Raw genomic sequence first — 17,517 nt, forward strand, 5'->3', positions numbered from 1 at the left:
ATGTGTTGTTGTCAAATGGTGCAATAGTTATGTGATCTAAACTGCACCGAACACAATCTATTTGCCGCCTTGTGTTAAAGATTATGCGTATTTTAAGTTGTTTTAGTTTAACATTTTTGTAATAATCTGAAGTAGTGAAATGCACATAGTTTTTATTCAAAACAGTTGAACTCTGATATTGTACTATGAAATTGGAGGCTTAATAGACCCCTGGGTGCAATATCTTATTTGGTATGTGATCAGCCACTTGGGGAGCTAAGACATTGTGGCGTTTCCTCTTTGGCATTTCAGCTGTGGGTTCATAAAGCCATCAAAAGTGGGGATGCCAGATTTAATGCTCATAAACCAAACACACTTCTGATTTGTAAATCAAGCACCTTGACCGTGGCATTGCCAAATCGGTTCACCAGCCATGACCTTACAGAAAATTAGTGTAGCCACAATCTGATGAAATGCCTCAACCAAAAGCAACCGTTTCTCTTGCCATTCTTCTGAGAAAACATTTCCTCAAGTTCACACTTGGCATTTTATGCATGTATCAGCTTAACCCACATTAATAACAGCCTCGATACATGTTAGCCTAAGAAATAGCCTTCACTGACTGATACATTGGAAGGAACTTGTATCCTTTTGGTCCTTTCATTTAATGTGCCTTACCGTGATCAGTGATTGTTAAGTATGAATGAACAATATAAAATTACAAGGCACTGTAACACTGGCTATATGACATCCTTAATTAAACAGTATGTTTGAACAAATGGATGCAGTTACATTAATATTGATCACGCCATACTGTTGTTAAAGCTATTGTGTGTATATGTATGATGCATAAGCATGTGGCATGTCAACTATATCCGGGCCACATGTTTAGTGCAGTGTCAGCTTTATTCATCTGCATTGACCGCATGGATGGTGTAAAATGTTTAGCAATATTGTTGCAAAACTGATGCTATCTGTCGATAAGGACCAGCTTAGGATAGTCGGTAGAAGCACAGATACTGAATTTTAAGGTAAACCAGCCAGCTCAGAAAATATCATCACAATGACTGTTCCATGCACTGGTGTTCTGCATACATGTCCTGCTGCTTTTCTGTTTTGTCTGGTACAGTCATAACTGTCTCTTGTCTGCTTCTTTCTGTTGCACTGTGTGATGTTGCTCTGAGCATGCTTGCCTGCTAACTGTTGCTCTTCTGTCTTTTTTTTTCTCTCTCCGTGCCTTTCCTGTTTCACGTACTCTGCAGATACAGCAGCTATGGCAGCAGTGCCTTCACGGGATCTCGATCTTACTCTGGGCTTGCTTCCCCCACCGCCTCTGCCTCTCGCTACAGGACCTCTCTCTCTCCTGCTCCTGAGGCAAAATCTGACAGGTTTGTGGAAATACTGCCTCCTGGAATTAGTCCTCATAGCTCAAGTAGAAGCCATTTTTGGAAACACAGCAGATCTGTCCAAATTAAAATAATCATTTGTACTTTGTTTTCAATACCTACTCATGAGAAATGACAGATTTTCTTTTAAAAGGCTCACTTCTGGGTATTTCAAACATGCCGTGATTTAATTTCAGAATGTGCAGCTTTACATTTTCCTTCAAAATACATTCCCCTCCCAATGTTCAGGTCTTTGCTGCCTCTCTCCTCTGTTTGCTTTGTAGATGTTCATCCAAAGCACATTTCAGCCTGATAATCAGGCAGGATCAGTACTGGATTATGCGATCCTTGCAGACATTTTTTAAAAAGCTGTCAGTAATTGTTCTATGGCCCTTACATTGAATATTTAATAAAAGATTACCTTAAATATTCATAGGGTTAACAGAAGTATGGAGCGATTTTTTTTCATGCACTTTAAGAATATACACTAAATTGTACAACAGTTCATTAGCAATCATGCTTTTTTAAAAGTTATTCACATTCTGTATTTGCAGGATTCAGATGTAATGTACTGGATACAGTGGGATTGGTGAGGGTGGGGTCAATTAGCTCAGTTGGCTGAATTGCTGGTTTGCAGTGCAGAGTGATACCAAAATCATGGGTTCAGTTCCTGTACGTGCTAAGGTCACCATGAAAGACTCTCCTGAATACCTCCTCTTGCCTGAGATGTGGTGACCTGCTCGTTAAACCACCTCTAGTCATCCAGTGACAGAGCAGCCGTATAGTCCGGTAGGACTATGGCAACTTTATCTTTACCTTTTACAGGGATATCAGAACAGAATTGTTTTGTTATATGATTAGCAATCCAGAAACATGAACAAATAATCTTGATAGTTTTTATCTCAGTCTTTGGAGAATTAGGAACTAAATGTAAATAGTAGTAGTGACCAGACATTAACAAGATAGTTGTAAAAACACACCAGATTGCACAGAATAGTAGAAATGTTATGGCACAGAAAGAGGCCATTCAGTCTATCATGTCTGCACCAGCTGTATTAACTCGCCATCCATTTTAATCACAATTTCCAGCATTTGCAGCTTACAACACTGGTTCATCAGTACCCTTGAGAGAAGGAGGTCTGCATTTACCACTCATCTATTATAAATACACACTTCCTTATTTGCTAAGTGTTCCTGTTTGCTAAGTTGCAATGACTGGAATTTGGAGAATTTACACGGTGCTGTTGTATAAGGCTCTGAAAGCAAATTAGTAAGTTTGCCAAATATTGATGAATTCAGGATTTTTGAACTGTCAGCATGTCCATTTAGAAAAGCTATTAAATTTATTGATTTGAAATTGCAAAAAAATTATAAGTCTCAACTGTTACAGCTCAGAAGTATCTGTTCAGCCCTTGTCTGCACCAGCCCTCCAAAGTGCCATTCTCCTGCCTTATTTCCAGTAATGCTGCACATTCTTACTTTCCAATTGCCTTTTGAATGCTTCAGTTAAACCTGTCTCCATCAGCCACACTTGGGTAGTGCATTCCAGATCTTAACCACTTACTGCTAGAAAAAGCTTTCTCCCATTTGATTTTGTGCTTTTACCAAGTCATAGAGTCATAGAGATGTACAGCATGGAAACAGACCCTTCGGTCCAACCCGTCCATGCCGACCAGTTATCCCAACCCAATCTCGTCCAACTTGCCAGCACCCGGCCCATATCCCTCCAAACCCTTCCTATTCATATACCCATCCAAATGCCTTTTAAATGTTGCAATTGTACCAGCCTCAGTAATTTCAATCAGTCACCCTTCATTCTCCATTTCTCCTGGCTGAGAACAATTTGCCCTTTTATTCTCTGTCCAAACCCTTCATGATTTTGAAGTTTCCTCTGCCTTCCCTTTTCTAAGGAAAAACGTCCTAACTTGTTTGCTGTACCATCATCCTGGATGTTTCTTGTGAAAGTATCATAGTATTTCTGTGGATCTTTTTTCACATTCTAGTAATGCCTCCCCTTTCACCCTAAACTGCATCACCCCAAACTGGACGGAATGCTGCAGATGAGGCTGTACATGGTACAGAAACAGATCATTTTAGTGTGTGTTGTAGTTTATGCTTCATGAGAATTTTTCCCATCCTACGTCATTTTGCTCTATCTGAATTGTGCCTACTAGCCTAAGCATTTTGACGTATTTCTAAACTTGTGAACTCAATAGCAATGAGAGAGTGCTTTGTCATTGATTGAAAGTTAATGACTAGTTGTTAGCAAACATGTCGTTACACAATAACCTTGTTTACACAGTCAGTAGATACTCATGTTGCTTCCAAAAGTAACATAATTTGAGAATTCAGATTGGGCACAGCCTTCAAATGAGTGAGTAGTCACAAATTAAGTGCACACTACATGACTTGGATTACTAAGCTTTTCCTGTTGCCACCCCAAAGAGGCCGGGAAAAGAGTGGCATAGTTTTAATAAGAGTTTTAAAGAAACAATAATCTGATTCTTTAAAAATGCAATATAAAGTTGCAAAATTATTAGACTAATGATCAGACGGAGAGATCCTAATTTAAAAAAAAAGTCCCATTTTCTTCCCAACCTGGTGAGCAGAGGAGAATGCGAATTGCTCCGGTGCAATCCTTAATGTTTTCAGCTTTGTGTTGATGAATGGCCTTTTGTTGCATTCTGGTTCATGTTCCATGCTGTGTGACATTCACAGATTCAAACCTATCACTTTCTGCTGAATAAGCAGCAGGAATCTGAAAGTATGATAATGCAAAACTAAGTTCGTAGAATCCCTGCAGTGCAGAAATTCGCCATTCGGCCCATCGAGTTTTCACTGACCCTCCAAAGACCACACATCCAGACCCAAGCTCCCATCCCTGTGACCCCCAACACTTTATCATGGCTAACCCACCTAGCCTACACGTCCCGGGACACTACAGGGTGATTCACCATGGCTAATCTACCAACATCTTTTAGACTATGGAAGGAAACCCATGCAGACATGAAGAGAATGTGTAAACTCCACTCAGTCAGTCACCCAAGGCTGGAATTGAACCTGGGTCTGTGGCACTGTGAGACAGCAGTGCTGATCACTGTGCCACCATGTTGCCCCTGTAATGCTGTAAAGTGTTGTTGGACTTGGTGATTTGCAGCTAAAACTTGGAACTTGGCTTTTTTCACTTTGCTTTATTGACTAGAATGTCTTTCATTAGTACTGGTTGCTTTGTCAGGTGCCAAAGATGATATCATTTGATATGCAAAAGGAAATTACAATTTCTCCACCATAACTGAGAAGGCAAGAAATAGACAAGTGCAGACTATATTCCTAGTCAAAGAGTACTCATAGAGAAGAAAGATTCTATATTCATAATGACACACTCCAACATTTCCAAACACTCTGCACTGGGGAATGAGAATTAACTTTTGGAGATTCAGGATATCCTTATATTCAAGTTCCTTTCCAGTTGACATTTGGCCATGAGTTTAGTGACTATATTATCATTCCTTCATGATTACTGAATCAAAATCCAGAAATTCCCTGTGCCAGGTAAACATCATAAAGGCCAGAATAGTAGCACTTGAAGGGGAAGACCCAGCATCAGGTTTCAGGACAACAAAGGGCAGCTGCAAGTGTCATGACTTGTCAAGAACAAAAACAGAATTAAAATATTGAGTATCAATCTGACTTCCTCACAAAATCATCAGAAATTAAGCTATTTTTAAATGCAAAGATTATAAATTGTTCAATAATTATGCACTTTTCCACCTTTAGAATTTTCCAAGAATAAATGATGCCTTTGATAAGTTACGAAATAAACTTTCCATATTCTAGGTCTGCAACTTAATGCATAGACAATGTTTGCTGCTTGGAATATTTAAATTTACAGTGCCTCTTCAAATTCTTGAACCTTGTAGTATTGAGCTCTGAGCACTTTAGAATAGAATATCCTTTATTGCCACATGTACTGAAGTACAGGGGGACAGTGAAAAGTTTACAATGTCACCTCTTATGGCACCACCTTAAGTACAAAGTACCTTGGTATAAATCTTAGATACAAAAAGAAAAGTTGCATTACCTTAGTGATTCATAGTATAAATTAGAAATAAGACACAATTAAAAGAATAAACATTACAGTCACAAAGAAGTACTTTTGGAGGGAACACCTGTTGTAGCTCCAGTTATGTCCCAGTTGTGTTCATGAATGAGAAGTCACTAGTTGTGACTTACAACCTGATTAGATTAGATTCCCTACAATATGGAAACAGGCCCAACAAGTCCACACCGACTCTCCGAAAAGTAATCCACCCAGACCCACTAGTTGTGACTTACAACCTGATTAGATTAGATTCCCGGAGGAGAAAGTGAGGTCTGCAGATGCTGGAGATCAAAGTTGAAACTTTATTGCTGGAACAGCACAGCAGGTCAGGCAGCATCCAGGGAACAGGAGATTCGACGTTTCGGGCACAGGCCCTGAATTCATTCCTGAAGAAGGGCCTGTGCCCGAAACGTCGAATCTCCTGTTCCCCGGATGCTGCCTGACCTGCTGTGCTGTTCCAGCAATAAAGTTTCAACCTAGATTAGATTCTTACAATATGGAAACAGGCCCAACAAGTCCACACCAACTCTCGAAGAGTAATCCACCCAGACCCCTTTCTTCCCCCCCCCGCCATATTTACCCCTGACTAATGCACCTAACACTTTGGGCAATTTAGCATGGCTAATTCACCGGAGCATCCAGAGGAAACCCACACAGACTCGGGGAGAATGCAAACTCCACACAGACGGCCACCCGAGGCTGGAATTGAGCACGGGTCCCTGGCGCTGTGAGGCAGCAGTGCGAACCACTGAGCCAGCGTGCCACCCATGATCTTGTCGTCTAAATTGTGAATGGCTGCAGACCCCTCCTGTTGCATGGAGTCACAGATAAAATTAGCACCACAGGCAAACAAAAGCATTTGTGCTCTGTAGACAGATTTGTCAGTTTATTACTTAGAAGAGCCCAGTGGTCTACAAGTTCAAGCTTTCAGGTCTGACCACAGGACCAGGTATAACTTGTGGCTGGCCCCTTTGGAACCCGTGCTTTTAATGTCTTGGCTAACTTTCCTGTCCAAGTACCATTTTAATTGGCAGTGTAAGTGTGAGTCACCATGAAGTTCAGTGCATTTGTCTGGGTTGTCTACTCTGAACGTTGCCCTTCTCTCCCAACTCTTATCAGTTAAGCCAAATCAGTCAAACAATGTAAAACATGTCTGTGAGAGCAGTCGTCATGAACTACATCAATAATTAATTTTCACTATGTGCAATGGCTTCACACATTTATAAAACATATATTTATGGCAATCATTAAGGGATAAAGAAAATTGACTTTCAAGGCTATTGTCCCAAAGTAGTCCCATCGCAAATCTCTTTCCATTTGACTTAAAACATACCAGACAGTCAATGCCCTGTCAGAAATAACAACTCATAGGAAGGAATGGGTCTCCCTTCCTGAAGTGTGCTTTAAATAGAAGCTTCATTCCTTTGTCTCGTTTTCTTTTTATGTCTCTTTGGGCTACCACTTCTCATGCAGTCTGGAGATCTTCAAAGGTAGCAGGTTGTTTCTGACACCCACTTCTGGCTCTCCTGCAGGCTACTGTAGAAGGGAAAGGCAAATGTTTAGATGCTTAAACTCAAACGTTTTGCTGTCTAATAAAAGCAGTATGAGGAGTCACAGTAACAAGCGATTGTGCTCATCTCACTTGGCAGTGTTTATTGGGGTTGTCACAGTCTTTTCATGAAAATGATTTCCCTCCAACATTACCCTTCCTCCCACAATAAAAATTAAAACAAAACAGATTCCTTTCAGCTGCCTTGCTACTGAAGATGATGTTGGCTTTGTTCCCAGTGTAATTCATAGTCTGTAAAATATTCAAATTACCCCTGGTTCTAACTTTAGATACAAATTGCAATAAGTGATGATACAGTGGGCAGTGTGCAATCAATCATTCTTCATTAAATGTGAGTGAATACAGGTATATCATATTTAGCCAGCAGCACCTACATTCTGCATGCTTATTACCATCTCAATACATTAGCAAATTTTCAAGTCCATATGTTGTAATTTTGCTGGTAGAGGTTTTCAGCAAACATTGTAAAGTGATTTTTTTTAATGTAAAAAGTACAATTTCTATCCTGGACATCCTGGGATTTAGCTTCCAGGATCATGTTAAGTATTGTTGTTTCAGTGCCTCATGTGATGGCTGACGACTCAGTCATTGGCTGAAATAATTTCCTTTAATGGGTACCTGTTGGTGATTAGCACCAAGATAAACATTTTGTTTCACTAGAAAGTAACAATAGTTTTACCTACTTTTCTTCCCAGTACAACTGAGGTTTTTATCAGAATGGTATCACTTCTCTTTGAGGCAATACAAAATAGCTACTTGAACCACTTGAGCAATAGCTGGCGAATTTACTGCAGTAAACACTCAGTGAGCAACCTCCCGTATGACACTCCTGAGGATGCTGCACATAATCTGCAAGAGTACAGCATGAGGCAGTTTTTTTACATTATTTTTGACATGCTTTCACACTCAGTAATAAGAATAACAATCACATACAGCTGCCAAGTTAACACTGCCAACATTCTCCTCCCCTAACTTGAAATATATTTTAGTTAAAATAAATCTTAACATCACTGCTCAAAGATGCATCCAGCACATCCCCCTTGGTGGTTCTGAAGCTGGAATGGAGATAGCCTTCGTTTTAGTTAGAGCCACCCAGTACTCCCTTTAAAGTAACATTAAAACAAACTGATAATAAGCTGTATTTGGTTACTTCAGTGAGATGTGATAAAGTTGCAAAATGACGCATAGTCTTATCTATTTAGCTTCAGAAATCACGTCAACCCACTGAGATTGACTACGTTCTTCTGTGCTAAAGGAATAATATCTTCTAATGTAAACCGCTTTCCTGAGGAACAAGGGAGTGGGAGAAAGGAGTCGTGTAAGAATTTCCCCACGGTTATGATGCTTGTTAATGGCACGGTGATGCAGACTGCAGCTATAATTGTATCGTTGAGGGGGTGATTTTGGCTGGGCTTCTGATTTGTGTGAAAGTAGGACTTCCAGTAAACTACATTGGTCAACTTGGAAACATCCCAGTCTTTTTAAAAAAGAACTGTCAGATCCTTTAGCATGGAGTCTTTATTTCCTCAGAACAAGTTGACCTGAACACTATATCTGTCCCTGTCCACTTGAACCGTGTAACTTCATTTTGTGCCTCTCAATAGCTGGCACTAAATGTTTTTTCTTCATTGCATACTCAACTAACTTTCCTTCAAAACCATTTCAGTCACTGACCCTCTCCTCATCCCATCCCATTCTCTCAAAACTACCACTTTAGCTCTTCAATCCTTGGAAAATTACTGCCATTTCACCTTTCCTCTCCTCTTGAGCCTTTGAACATACTACTGCCTATCGCTCCCACATCACCCTGTTTAAATGCATCCAGTTAAGATCCTGCTCTTTCCCTATCATCTAACCAGTCATAACCACTTCCAAATTACATTCTAACTGTTGCCCCAGTGCACTTTTCCCTCTTTGATTTTCTTCATATCTTCCTCAGTTGATACCTGCCCTCTGTTTCCCTAGCTCACTTGGCTTTTGCTTCTTTAATTCGGGGATGGGCAATAAACATTGGCCTTGCCCATCATGCCAACATCACAGGAACACTGCTTCCTTTAAAAAGTCACCTGTTGAGAGTGTAGTGCTGGGAAAGCACAGCAGGTCAGGCAGCATCCGAGGAGCAGGACAATCAACGATTCAGGCATAAATCCTTCATCAGAATTATGCCCGAAACATTGATTCTCCTGCTCCTCGGATGCTAGCTGACCTGCTGTGCTTTTCCAGCACCACACTCTTGATTCTGATCTCCAGCATCTGCAGTCCTCACTTTCTCATTTTAAAAAGTCACCTGTTTGATCACAGCTACGGAATCTCTTGCCAGTATCCCACTGTAACCTCAGGAGTCCCTACCTAACAATTCTTGCTACCTTCCTTGTTCATCAACATGCCTGTTGGCAATTTCCTGTAGACTTCCACATCTCCAGTTGACTTGTCCACCAGCACCTCTGTTTGCCCTTTCGCATCTGGAAATTTGAGTGCTATTTTCTTTTCATATTTAGAGCAGAGTGTGTTTGCATTGAAGGCCATAATGCAAAGATTATCTAGGTTGGCACCTGGGGTTGGAAGAAAATTAAAAATTAAGAACTGCAGATGCTGGAGATCAAAAACAGAAATTGCTGGAGAAACTCAGCAAGTCTGGCAGCATTTGTGGCAAGAAAACAGTCAGTATTTGAGTTAAGTGACCCTCCTCCAGAAGGTTCTGAAGATCCATTCCAATAAATTACATTCACTAAAAACCTGTTAAGCCATTGACAGAAGACCACTGAGTTCTTGCAATTTCTTGGAGAGCAGTCCAATTGCTGAGAGGCAGAAACCCAGCATCAGACAGAGAAGCATCAAAAGGCAAGTAGACTGTATCTTAACATTATGTGGGGAATCAACTTTCTGTCTGTAGAGAGATTGTCCACTTCCCTCTTCACCATGGTGATGTCACCTATTTTTCAAATTTAAAACAAAGACAATCAGTGACAGGGCATCTTCATGTGAAAGATTGCTGGAAGTGATAGGGAAGTAGTACAAATTGGGTGAGTTGACCTTGGTGAAATACTCATTCCCTCCTCACCACTTCACCATTTATGTTCTGATAAAGATCCAGTTGAGACCACCTTGCCTGCAAGCAGTTAAGTCCATGAGTGGTCAGTTAGTGATCACTGAAGGACCTTAATTCACCGCCACCTTCATTACCTGCAAGCCAACAAAGAAGTTTCTGGAAAAGAAAGTGTGACCTGCCTGCCAGGTTGGGAGGGATCTGTATTTGCCCAGTTTGGGCACATTGGAGACATGGATAATGAGGGTGGCCTCTGAAAACCTTCCCTTACCAAACCCACCCCGAAATGACGAAGATGATGAATTTAAGATTTCAATAACTGGATCCCTTCGGATTAAGCATCAACTAAAATGAGCATTTCGGTTGGCACACCACATCTGGTGACCCAGGGGACCAGTGTTGAGGTTTGTGATAGACTGTAAAATATGCCTAAACTCAGGCTTTCTTCGAAATGATTGCTGTGTGATTGGTTGACTTATCTTGGAGTTAGGGGTGGCAAATATATGACACTTGGTTGCAAAAATGCAAAATCACACCTTTTGCTGCATATCAAGCTGGAATGCAATTGGCCCTTTAGATTCAAGAGCCCATCCACTGCACCTAATTAGGCAGTGAACTTGCCTCCATGTCAATTAAGATGGCTCTCCAGTCAAAATCCAAGTCAGTGACTACTCTTTCTGGGGTGAGTGGGGTGGTTTCAGGAGCTTGGAAGCAGTTCATGCTCTTGTTTTTAAAAACTGGCTTACACTTCTCTCCTTTTTGGCCCATTAACCCATGCCCAGCTCTGTCTTGGGCTCAACCGTTGAGTGTGCTGTTTGTGACCTCTTTTTGCTTGAGTCAAGTGTCCATCCCTGTATGCTGTCCACTGTAAAGACCAGCTCTGTAACATCCCCCTCTATCACTGTTCCGCTCCACTCCTCAACCATCCTCATTCCAGTCTCCACTATTCCTATAATCATCTGGCTGGTCTCCTGTTTTCCACTTTCAATAAAGATCAGTCAGTGCAAAGGTACCCCTTTATGTCATATGCTACTTTCTCCACTGAGTCTCTGCAATTTTTGTAATCTCATTCTATTCTTTAAAATCTTATTAATGACTTGGAAGAGGGAGTCGAAGGGTGGGTCAGTAAATTTGCAGACGATACCAAGATTGGTGGAGTTGTGGAGCTGTTGTCGGCTGCAAAGGGACTTAGATATGATGCAGAGCTGGGCTGAGGAGTGGCAGATGGAGTTCAACCCTGTCAAGTGTGAGGTGGTCCATTTTGGAAGGACAAATAAGAATGCGGAATACAGGGTTAACGGTAGGGTTCTTAGTAAGTGGAGGAGCAGAGGGATCTTAGGGTCTATGTTCATAGATCTTTGAAAGTTGCCACTCAGGTGGATAGAGCTTGTAAAAAGGCCTATGGTGTATTAGCGTTCATTAGCAGAGGAATTGGATTCAAGAGTCGTGAAGTGATGTTGCAGTTGTACAGGACCTTGGTTAGGCCACATTTGGAGTACTGTGTGCAGTTCTGGTCACCTCACTTTAGGAAAGATGTGGAAGCTTTGGAGAGGGTGCAGAGAAGATTTACCAGGATGTTGCCTGGAATGGAGAATAGGTAGTACGAGGATAGGTTGAGAGTGCTAGGCCTTTTCTCATTGGAACGGCGAAGCATGAAGTGGTAGAGTCAGAATCATTGGTGACCTTTAAGCGGCAATTGGATAGGTACATGGAAGGGTGCTTAAGCTAGGACAAATGTTCGGCACAACATCATGGGCCGAAGGGCCTATTCTGCGCTGTATTGTTCTATGTTCTACGTTCATGTTGTTCCCTTTCCCCTCTCTCTAAGATTCTCCTGTTTGTGCATCACCTGAAAGCTCTTGATTATTCTGAATCAAGTTTTAATTATTTTTAATTGGCCTGTTCAGATGTGTAAAGCTACACCTCATGGCAAATGGCATCTGCCCCCTGGTCTGGAGGGGAGGAAACTATACTGTGCCACTAGAGTCCCCATCACTTGAGTTTTCTGCATGCTGCATTCACCTTGTTATTTGAAAGGTTTGCTTTCAGCCTCCCAGGGTCATACCCTGAAATTGCCTTCCTAAAATCCTTCAATCCTCCATTTCCCACTTCTTGCCTAAACTATTGCTTACCTTCCTAATATTTCACCTGTGGTTGACAGCCTTTTTTATTTTGTCCCCAACCGTCTGAAGAACCTTTGCAAGAACATGTCCAACATTCACTGCAGAAAAACATGTCCAAATGTTGGAGCTGGAGCTCATTAAAGGCTCGGTATTTGAGATTCAACATTATGGAACAGGGTGTGTTTTGAAGAGTTTACAGAAGTTTACATCATATGTTACTCAGAGTAGTAGGGGCGTGGAACACACCGCCTGCAACAGTGCTAGATTCGCCAACTTTAAGGGCACTTAAATGGCCATTGGATAGACACATGGACGAAAATGGAATAGTGTAGGTTAGCTGGGCTTCAGATTGGTTTCACAGGTTGGTGCAACATCCAGGGCCAAAGGGCCTGTGCTGCTTTGTATTGTTCTACGTCGTATGTAGTAGGGTGGTTATAAAAGAGTTTAGCACACTTGGCGTCATTGCTCAAACCTTTTGAATATAGGAGTTGGGAAGTCGTGTTAAGGTTGTACAGGATGTTGATGAGGCCTCTTTTGGAAAACAATGTCCAGTTCTGGTCGCCCAGTTATAGGAAGGATATCATTAAGCTGGAGAAGATTCAGATGAGATTTACCAGGATGTTGCTGGGAATGGAAGGCTTGAGTTGCAAAGAAAGGCTGGATAGGCTGGGACTTTTTTCACTGGAGCTTAGGAGGTTCAGAGGTGACCTTACAGAAGTTTATAAAATCATGAGGGATATAGATAGGGTTAATGATAGTTGTCCCTTCCCTAGGCACAGTGGCATAGTGGTTAGCACTGCTGCCTCACAGCGCCAGAGACCCGGGTTCAATTCCCGCCTCAGGCGACTGACTGTGTGGAGTTTGCACGTTCTCCCCGTGTCTGCGTGGGTTTCCTCCGGGTGCTCCGGTTTCCTCCCACAGTCCAAAGATGCGCAGGTTAGGTGAATTGGCCATGCTAAAGTTGCCCATAGTGTTAGGTAAGGGGTAAATGTAGGGGTATGGGTGGGTTGCGCTTCGGCGGGGCGGTGTGGACGTGTTGGGCCGAAGGGCCTGTTTCCACACTGTAAGTAAGTAATCTAATCTAGGGTGGGGGATTTCAAGACTAACGAGCACACTTTTAAGGTGAGAGGAGAGAGATTTTAAAAAGACATGAGGGGCGAATCTTTTACGCAAAGAGTGATTTGCATGTGGGATGAACTTCCTGAGGAAGTGATGGATGTAGGTACAATTACAATGTTTAAAAGACATTTGGATAAGTCCATGAATTGATAAGAGTTGGAACGATTTGGGCCAGGAGCAGGCAGGTGGGATTAGTTTAGTTTGTGATTACGTTCAGCATGGACTGTTGGACCGAAGGGACTGTTTCCATTCTGTTTGATTCTGTTAAAACGTCCACCTGAAGTTTTTGTGCTTCAGTTCCTCATAAATAACGTTGATGTGAGTGTCAATGTGTGGATTTCAATTCAAAGCTTTAGGTCATCCCAAATGGGAGCAGAAATATTGTTACAGCAGGTATTTAACCCTAGCAGTCTGCTCTGATGTTGCACTTAGAGTTGATGCCAAAAGCAGAGACTTTGTTCTTTTGGATGCTGTGTAAGCTGGTTATCCAAGACTGTTTTTTAATGCTACAGCAGAAAATCTAATCAACCCTTGATATCTACACAATAGTCAGAATTTTGCAACAATCTGCTTGGTTTGGGAAGTAATGTTTGTACAGTAGCTTTTTGTGGGATTATAACAGAAAATTAGTAAAGTGAGCAATTATAGATTAACTTTTTAAAAAAATTCACAGCAAGTGGGGGGAAAAAAGTGAGACTTTACTGTACGCAGCTTCTTCTGTCTATTTGATCCACAGGCCAGTGCTGGGAGGTCTTCTCTCCTCTTCCTACAGACAGCATCAAGAGTCACTGGCAGCAGAGCGAGAGAAACGACGTCAGGAGAGGGAAGAGAGACTACAACGGATAGAGCGTGAAGAAAGGAACAGATTCAAGTAAGATGGGATATGGTGGGCAGGCAGAGGAGTTTGGAATCATTGAACACAGCTTTGTCTCTTTTGCATGATAATGCTACATAATTTTCAAAGCGCGTGTCGATTTGCAGGAAAGTGGCATTTGCACACTACACTTCTGTTTTAGAAATCCCAACTATAGCTGAGACTCTTGGCTGTCTTCCAGGTGGTGAGTTGCCAGTCTTAGCTAGGGTTTGAACAAAGATAAAGTGACTAGCTTATGGGAGGAAGGAACAATTGGCTTGGGCTCTATGTTAAGAATGTACTAAGCATAGACAAACACTACGCAAAGTGCAAATCTTGCAGACTCTAAGCTCTATAAAAGGCAACAAATGAACACAAGGAAAGTATTAAGAGCTGCAAAAATATGATAAAAACTTGAAAGGGATATCAAATCCAGCCGTAAAATCTTTAAACATATTAAGAGGAGGAGGATGGCTAAGGGAAATGTGGGTCCAGTAAGAAAAGCCTGGGTGATAACGTAGTCAACAATAACAGACTTGTTAAATGTACTCATGTACATCTTCACAGAGGAAGAGGATTAAAATATCAACAGCACTAGAGAGATAAAATGAGGGGAAGAATGCATTAGATTTACTAAAAGTTTTTAAAAATATTCACGAAAACTGCAATAAGACAGAAGATAGACCAATCCCCAGACCTTATGGTTTCAACCGCAGGATAATAAAAGAAGGAGGTGAGAAACTTGCAGCTGCATTGGTAATAATCTTGCAAAGTGCTCGACACAGGAATTGTGGTGTTGGACTGGAAAAAATTACAATCTGCCTTCCATCACTGGGGGCAGAAAGACCAGACGTAGGATTTTCTTGTAAACCAGAAGGGATGGGATTTGAGGCCAGGGAGTATACTGGTGTCTACCACTGTCCTGCCATCAATCCAGTTTTGGGAAGACCAGATTGATATGGAATGGCTAACTACCTGCAAGGGATGAGAGCCTGGACATGGCCAATCAGGATGTCCATTGCACCCCCATTCTGCCTGCATCGCCAAAGCTGCACCCACTGCCTGCTTTATGAATAGGTTTCTCCTCCACATCCATGTATTGGCAAGTGTAGCCTTTTTTTAATGTGAAATGTTTTGAGGTACTACGAGACAGCAGTCCGCAACACCTTCAGCACTGAAGGCTCTCAAGTTGACTTTTCCAGCACAGTCTGCCTTCCTTAATTAACTGGGGAGCATGGTCTCTGGTCAAACCAGCGCAAAGATAACACTGATACCTGGAAGTGAACACACTGGTTTTACAGCTCCTCCACCATGTGGTATATGAGGCAGTCCGAGCAGTATGTCTCATTTGCCAGTTTTACTGGCTTTTGTTTCAGTGACCCATCCAAAATCGATGCCAGAGGACTACTGACCGTAAGCACAACATCTGAACCCGACTCCAGGGTCCCAATCCAAACAGAAATTGCCGCCCAAAGTTACTTGAAACCTTGAGCATTGATAGCTTATCTAATTTAGGTATTTTAAAATGATTCCATAGGACAGATAGAGTATTATTTCTGCAGGGAAACATCATAAACTGGGAGGGTATGAATTTTTTGATAGTTGGAACGTAGCACACCATAACCACCACCCCCATCACTGTTCCACTCCAACCCAAGCCTGATTTCATGCTGATAACAAGCAACAAAGAGATTTCCTTACAATAAAGCTTAAAACTTTCACAACTTCCTGATAAATTTAAAAGAAACATTGTGCTGTTGAATCCAAACATAGTTTGCAGGGTGCACAAACATTATTAGTCTTGAGCAGCCACCGGGTTACAATTTGAATCCGAGCAGAAACTGGACTGCAGCCCAAAAAAAAACCATCCGCAAAACTGCCAGAGGCTTAGCAATCCAAAATTAATCCTATATTTTGAACAGGCAAGTAAGGAAGTTGCCCAAAGTGTGTGGGGTCTTTGATGTAGATGTGGAATCCTGATGATATCATTGGAAGGGACTCTAATGTTAACTAACGACCTGCACTGTTGAAACCACGAAGCAGCCAGGTGAAGATGGCAGACAGCTGGTGCTTGAAGTGTCCTTAACACTTCTACTGATATTTTTCCAGTGTGGAGAGGTAATCCAAGCCCCAAGAACTGCTCCCCATCTGCAGCTTTGCCCTCATGAATGTGAGGCCCCTACAAAATGCTCTCTACAAAACCAACAACTGGTTCAAGGAGCAACCTACAGGCCATTTAATTTTTTCTGCTATTCCAGGTCACAAGCCTGCCCTCTGTCTTTGAATAAGGCCTGGGAGTTAAAACAACCAAGACCTTATTGTTGAATTGGTCTGTTTTCCATTTGCTGTGAATCCACCCTATCTTGGTCAAAATCAGGGCCAAAATTCCACTTACGACTAACATGAATTCCTTCAAAGTGATAATCAAAGCTTTGCAAAAGTGTTGCATTGGGTAAATAGTCTGAGAGCTGCCTCGCTCTCCCTGTTGTTTGATTTGCCAGTTAGCTCCAGCTGTTTGACCTGTGATGTTTGTCATAAAAGTCACTTCCATATCTCTCCAGAATATCTCCCACTTGTGCTCCTGCATCCTTCTGAGGCTGATAAAATAACCTGTTTCATCCAGCAGTTGAATTGACATCTCTGTGCTTGACAATCCTCCACAGACATCAATTAATTCAGAATCCAACAGCCTTTAATTATCCCATGTCCCACCTCTCTGTTATTGCTAAGCTCAGTTATCACCCTGGACTTAATTAAATTAGTCACTATTCTGGTTCTCAAATCGCTATATTGTTTTGCTGTAGCCTATTAAGTGTCTTGCTCCAGCCTCTCATTTCTCCACAAATATCTGTTTCCTGAAATACTGCTCATTCCAGTTTCATTGGATGAATCAATGGCTTAGATTTGCCATTATGCCCTGACCTTCAGCATCCTTCAGTTAAATTGTGTTGCTTTGCTGGTTTCATTTGCTGTCAACAACATGGCCCATACTATCTTCAATCTGCCTTATTAATTGATATGACCTAGTTTATTTTACTTACAGAGCATTGCACAAATGTAAGTCTGGTACCTGACGAAGGGATTAATTTGCTGTGGAATTAATTTGCTGTGTTTGAGGATAATAGTGCTTCTGCTGCACGCTCCCGACAGCCCATCATCTTTTGTATAGAAATCCTGCCTGTTTTGCTGCAAAGAATTCTTCACATCACTTTTAATCCTGAACGTTTTCTCGGTAGAATTCTGACTTTGAACAAGTAGCTGGAAATAAATATCTGCTAAGTTCTCTCTCTTCACATGCCCCCTGCGCTCTCTTCTCCTCCTCACCCCCCCCCCTCTTCAC

The 17,517-nt window shown here is 41.7% G+C and overlaps 1 protein-coding gene across 17 annotated transcripts in view; it reads left to right on the forward strand.

Moving 5' to 3' along the window:
* LOC122564459 (FH1/FH2 domain-containing protein 3-like) overlaps nt 1-17,517 on the forward strand; it is a 650,002-nt gene that overhangs the window by 517,107 nt on the left and 115,378 nt on the right. For 13 of the 17 annotated variants that reach the window (XM_043719360.1, XM_043719363.1, XM_043719365.1 and 10 more), the window contains 2 exons: nt 1,242-1,367; nt 14,061-14,195. In XM_043719360.1, the coding sequence (XP_043575295.1) occupies nt 1,242-1,367; nt 14,061-14,195 (261 nt within the window). The remainder of the gene's footprint in view (nt 1-1,241; nt 1,368-14,060; nt 14,196-17,517) is intronic. The other 4 variants (XM_043719368.1, XM_043719369.1, XM_043719373.1 and 1 more) reach the window with 1 other exon arrangement.

This window comes from Chiloscyllium plagiosum, chromosome 29, assembly GCF_004010195.1.
Source record: "Chiloscyllium plagiosum isolate BGI_BamShark_2017 chromosome 29, ASM401019v2, whole genome shotgun sequence".
NCBI classification, from domain to species: domain Eukaryota; kingdom Metazoa; phylum Chordata; class Chondrichthyes; order Orectolobiformes; family Hemiscylliidae; genus Chiloscyllium; species Chiloscyllium plagiosum.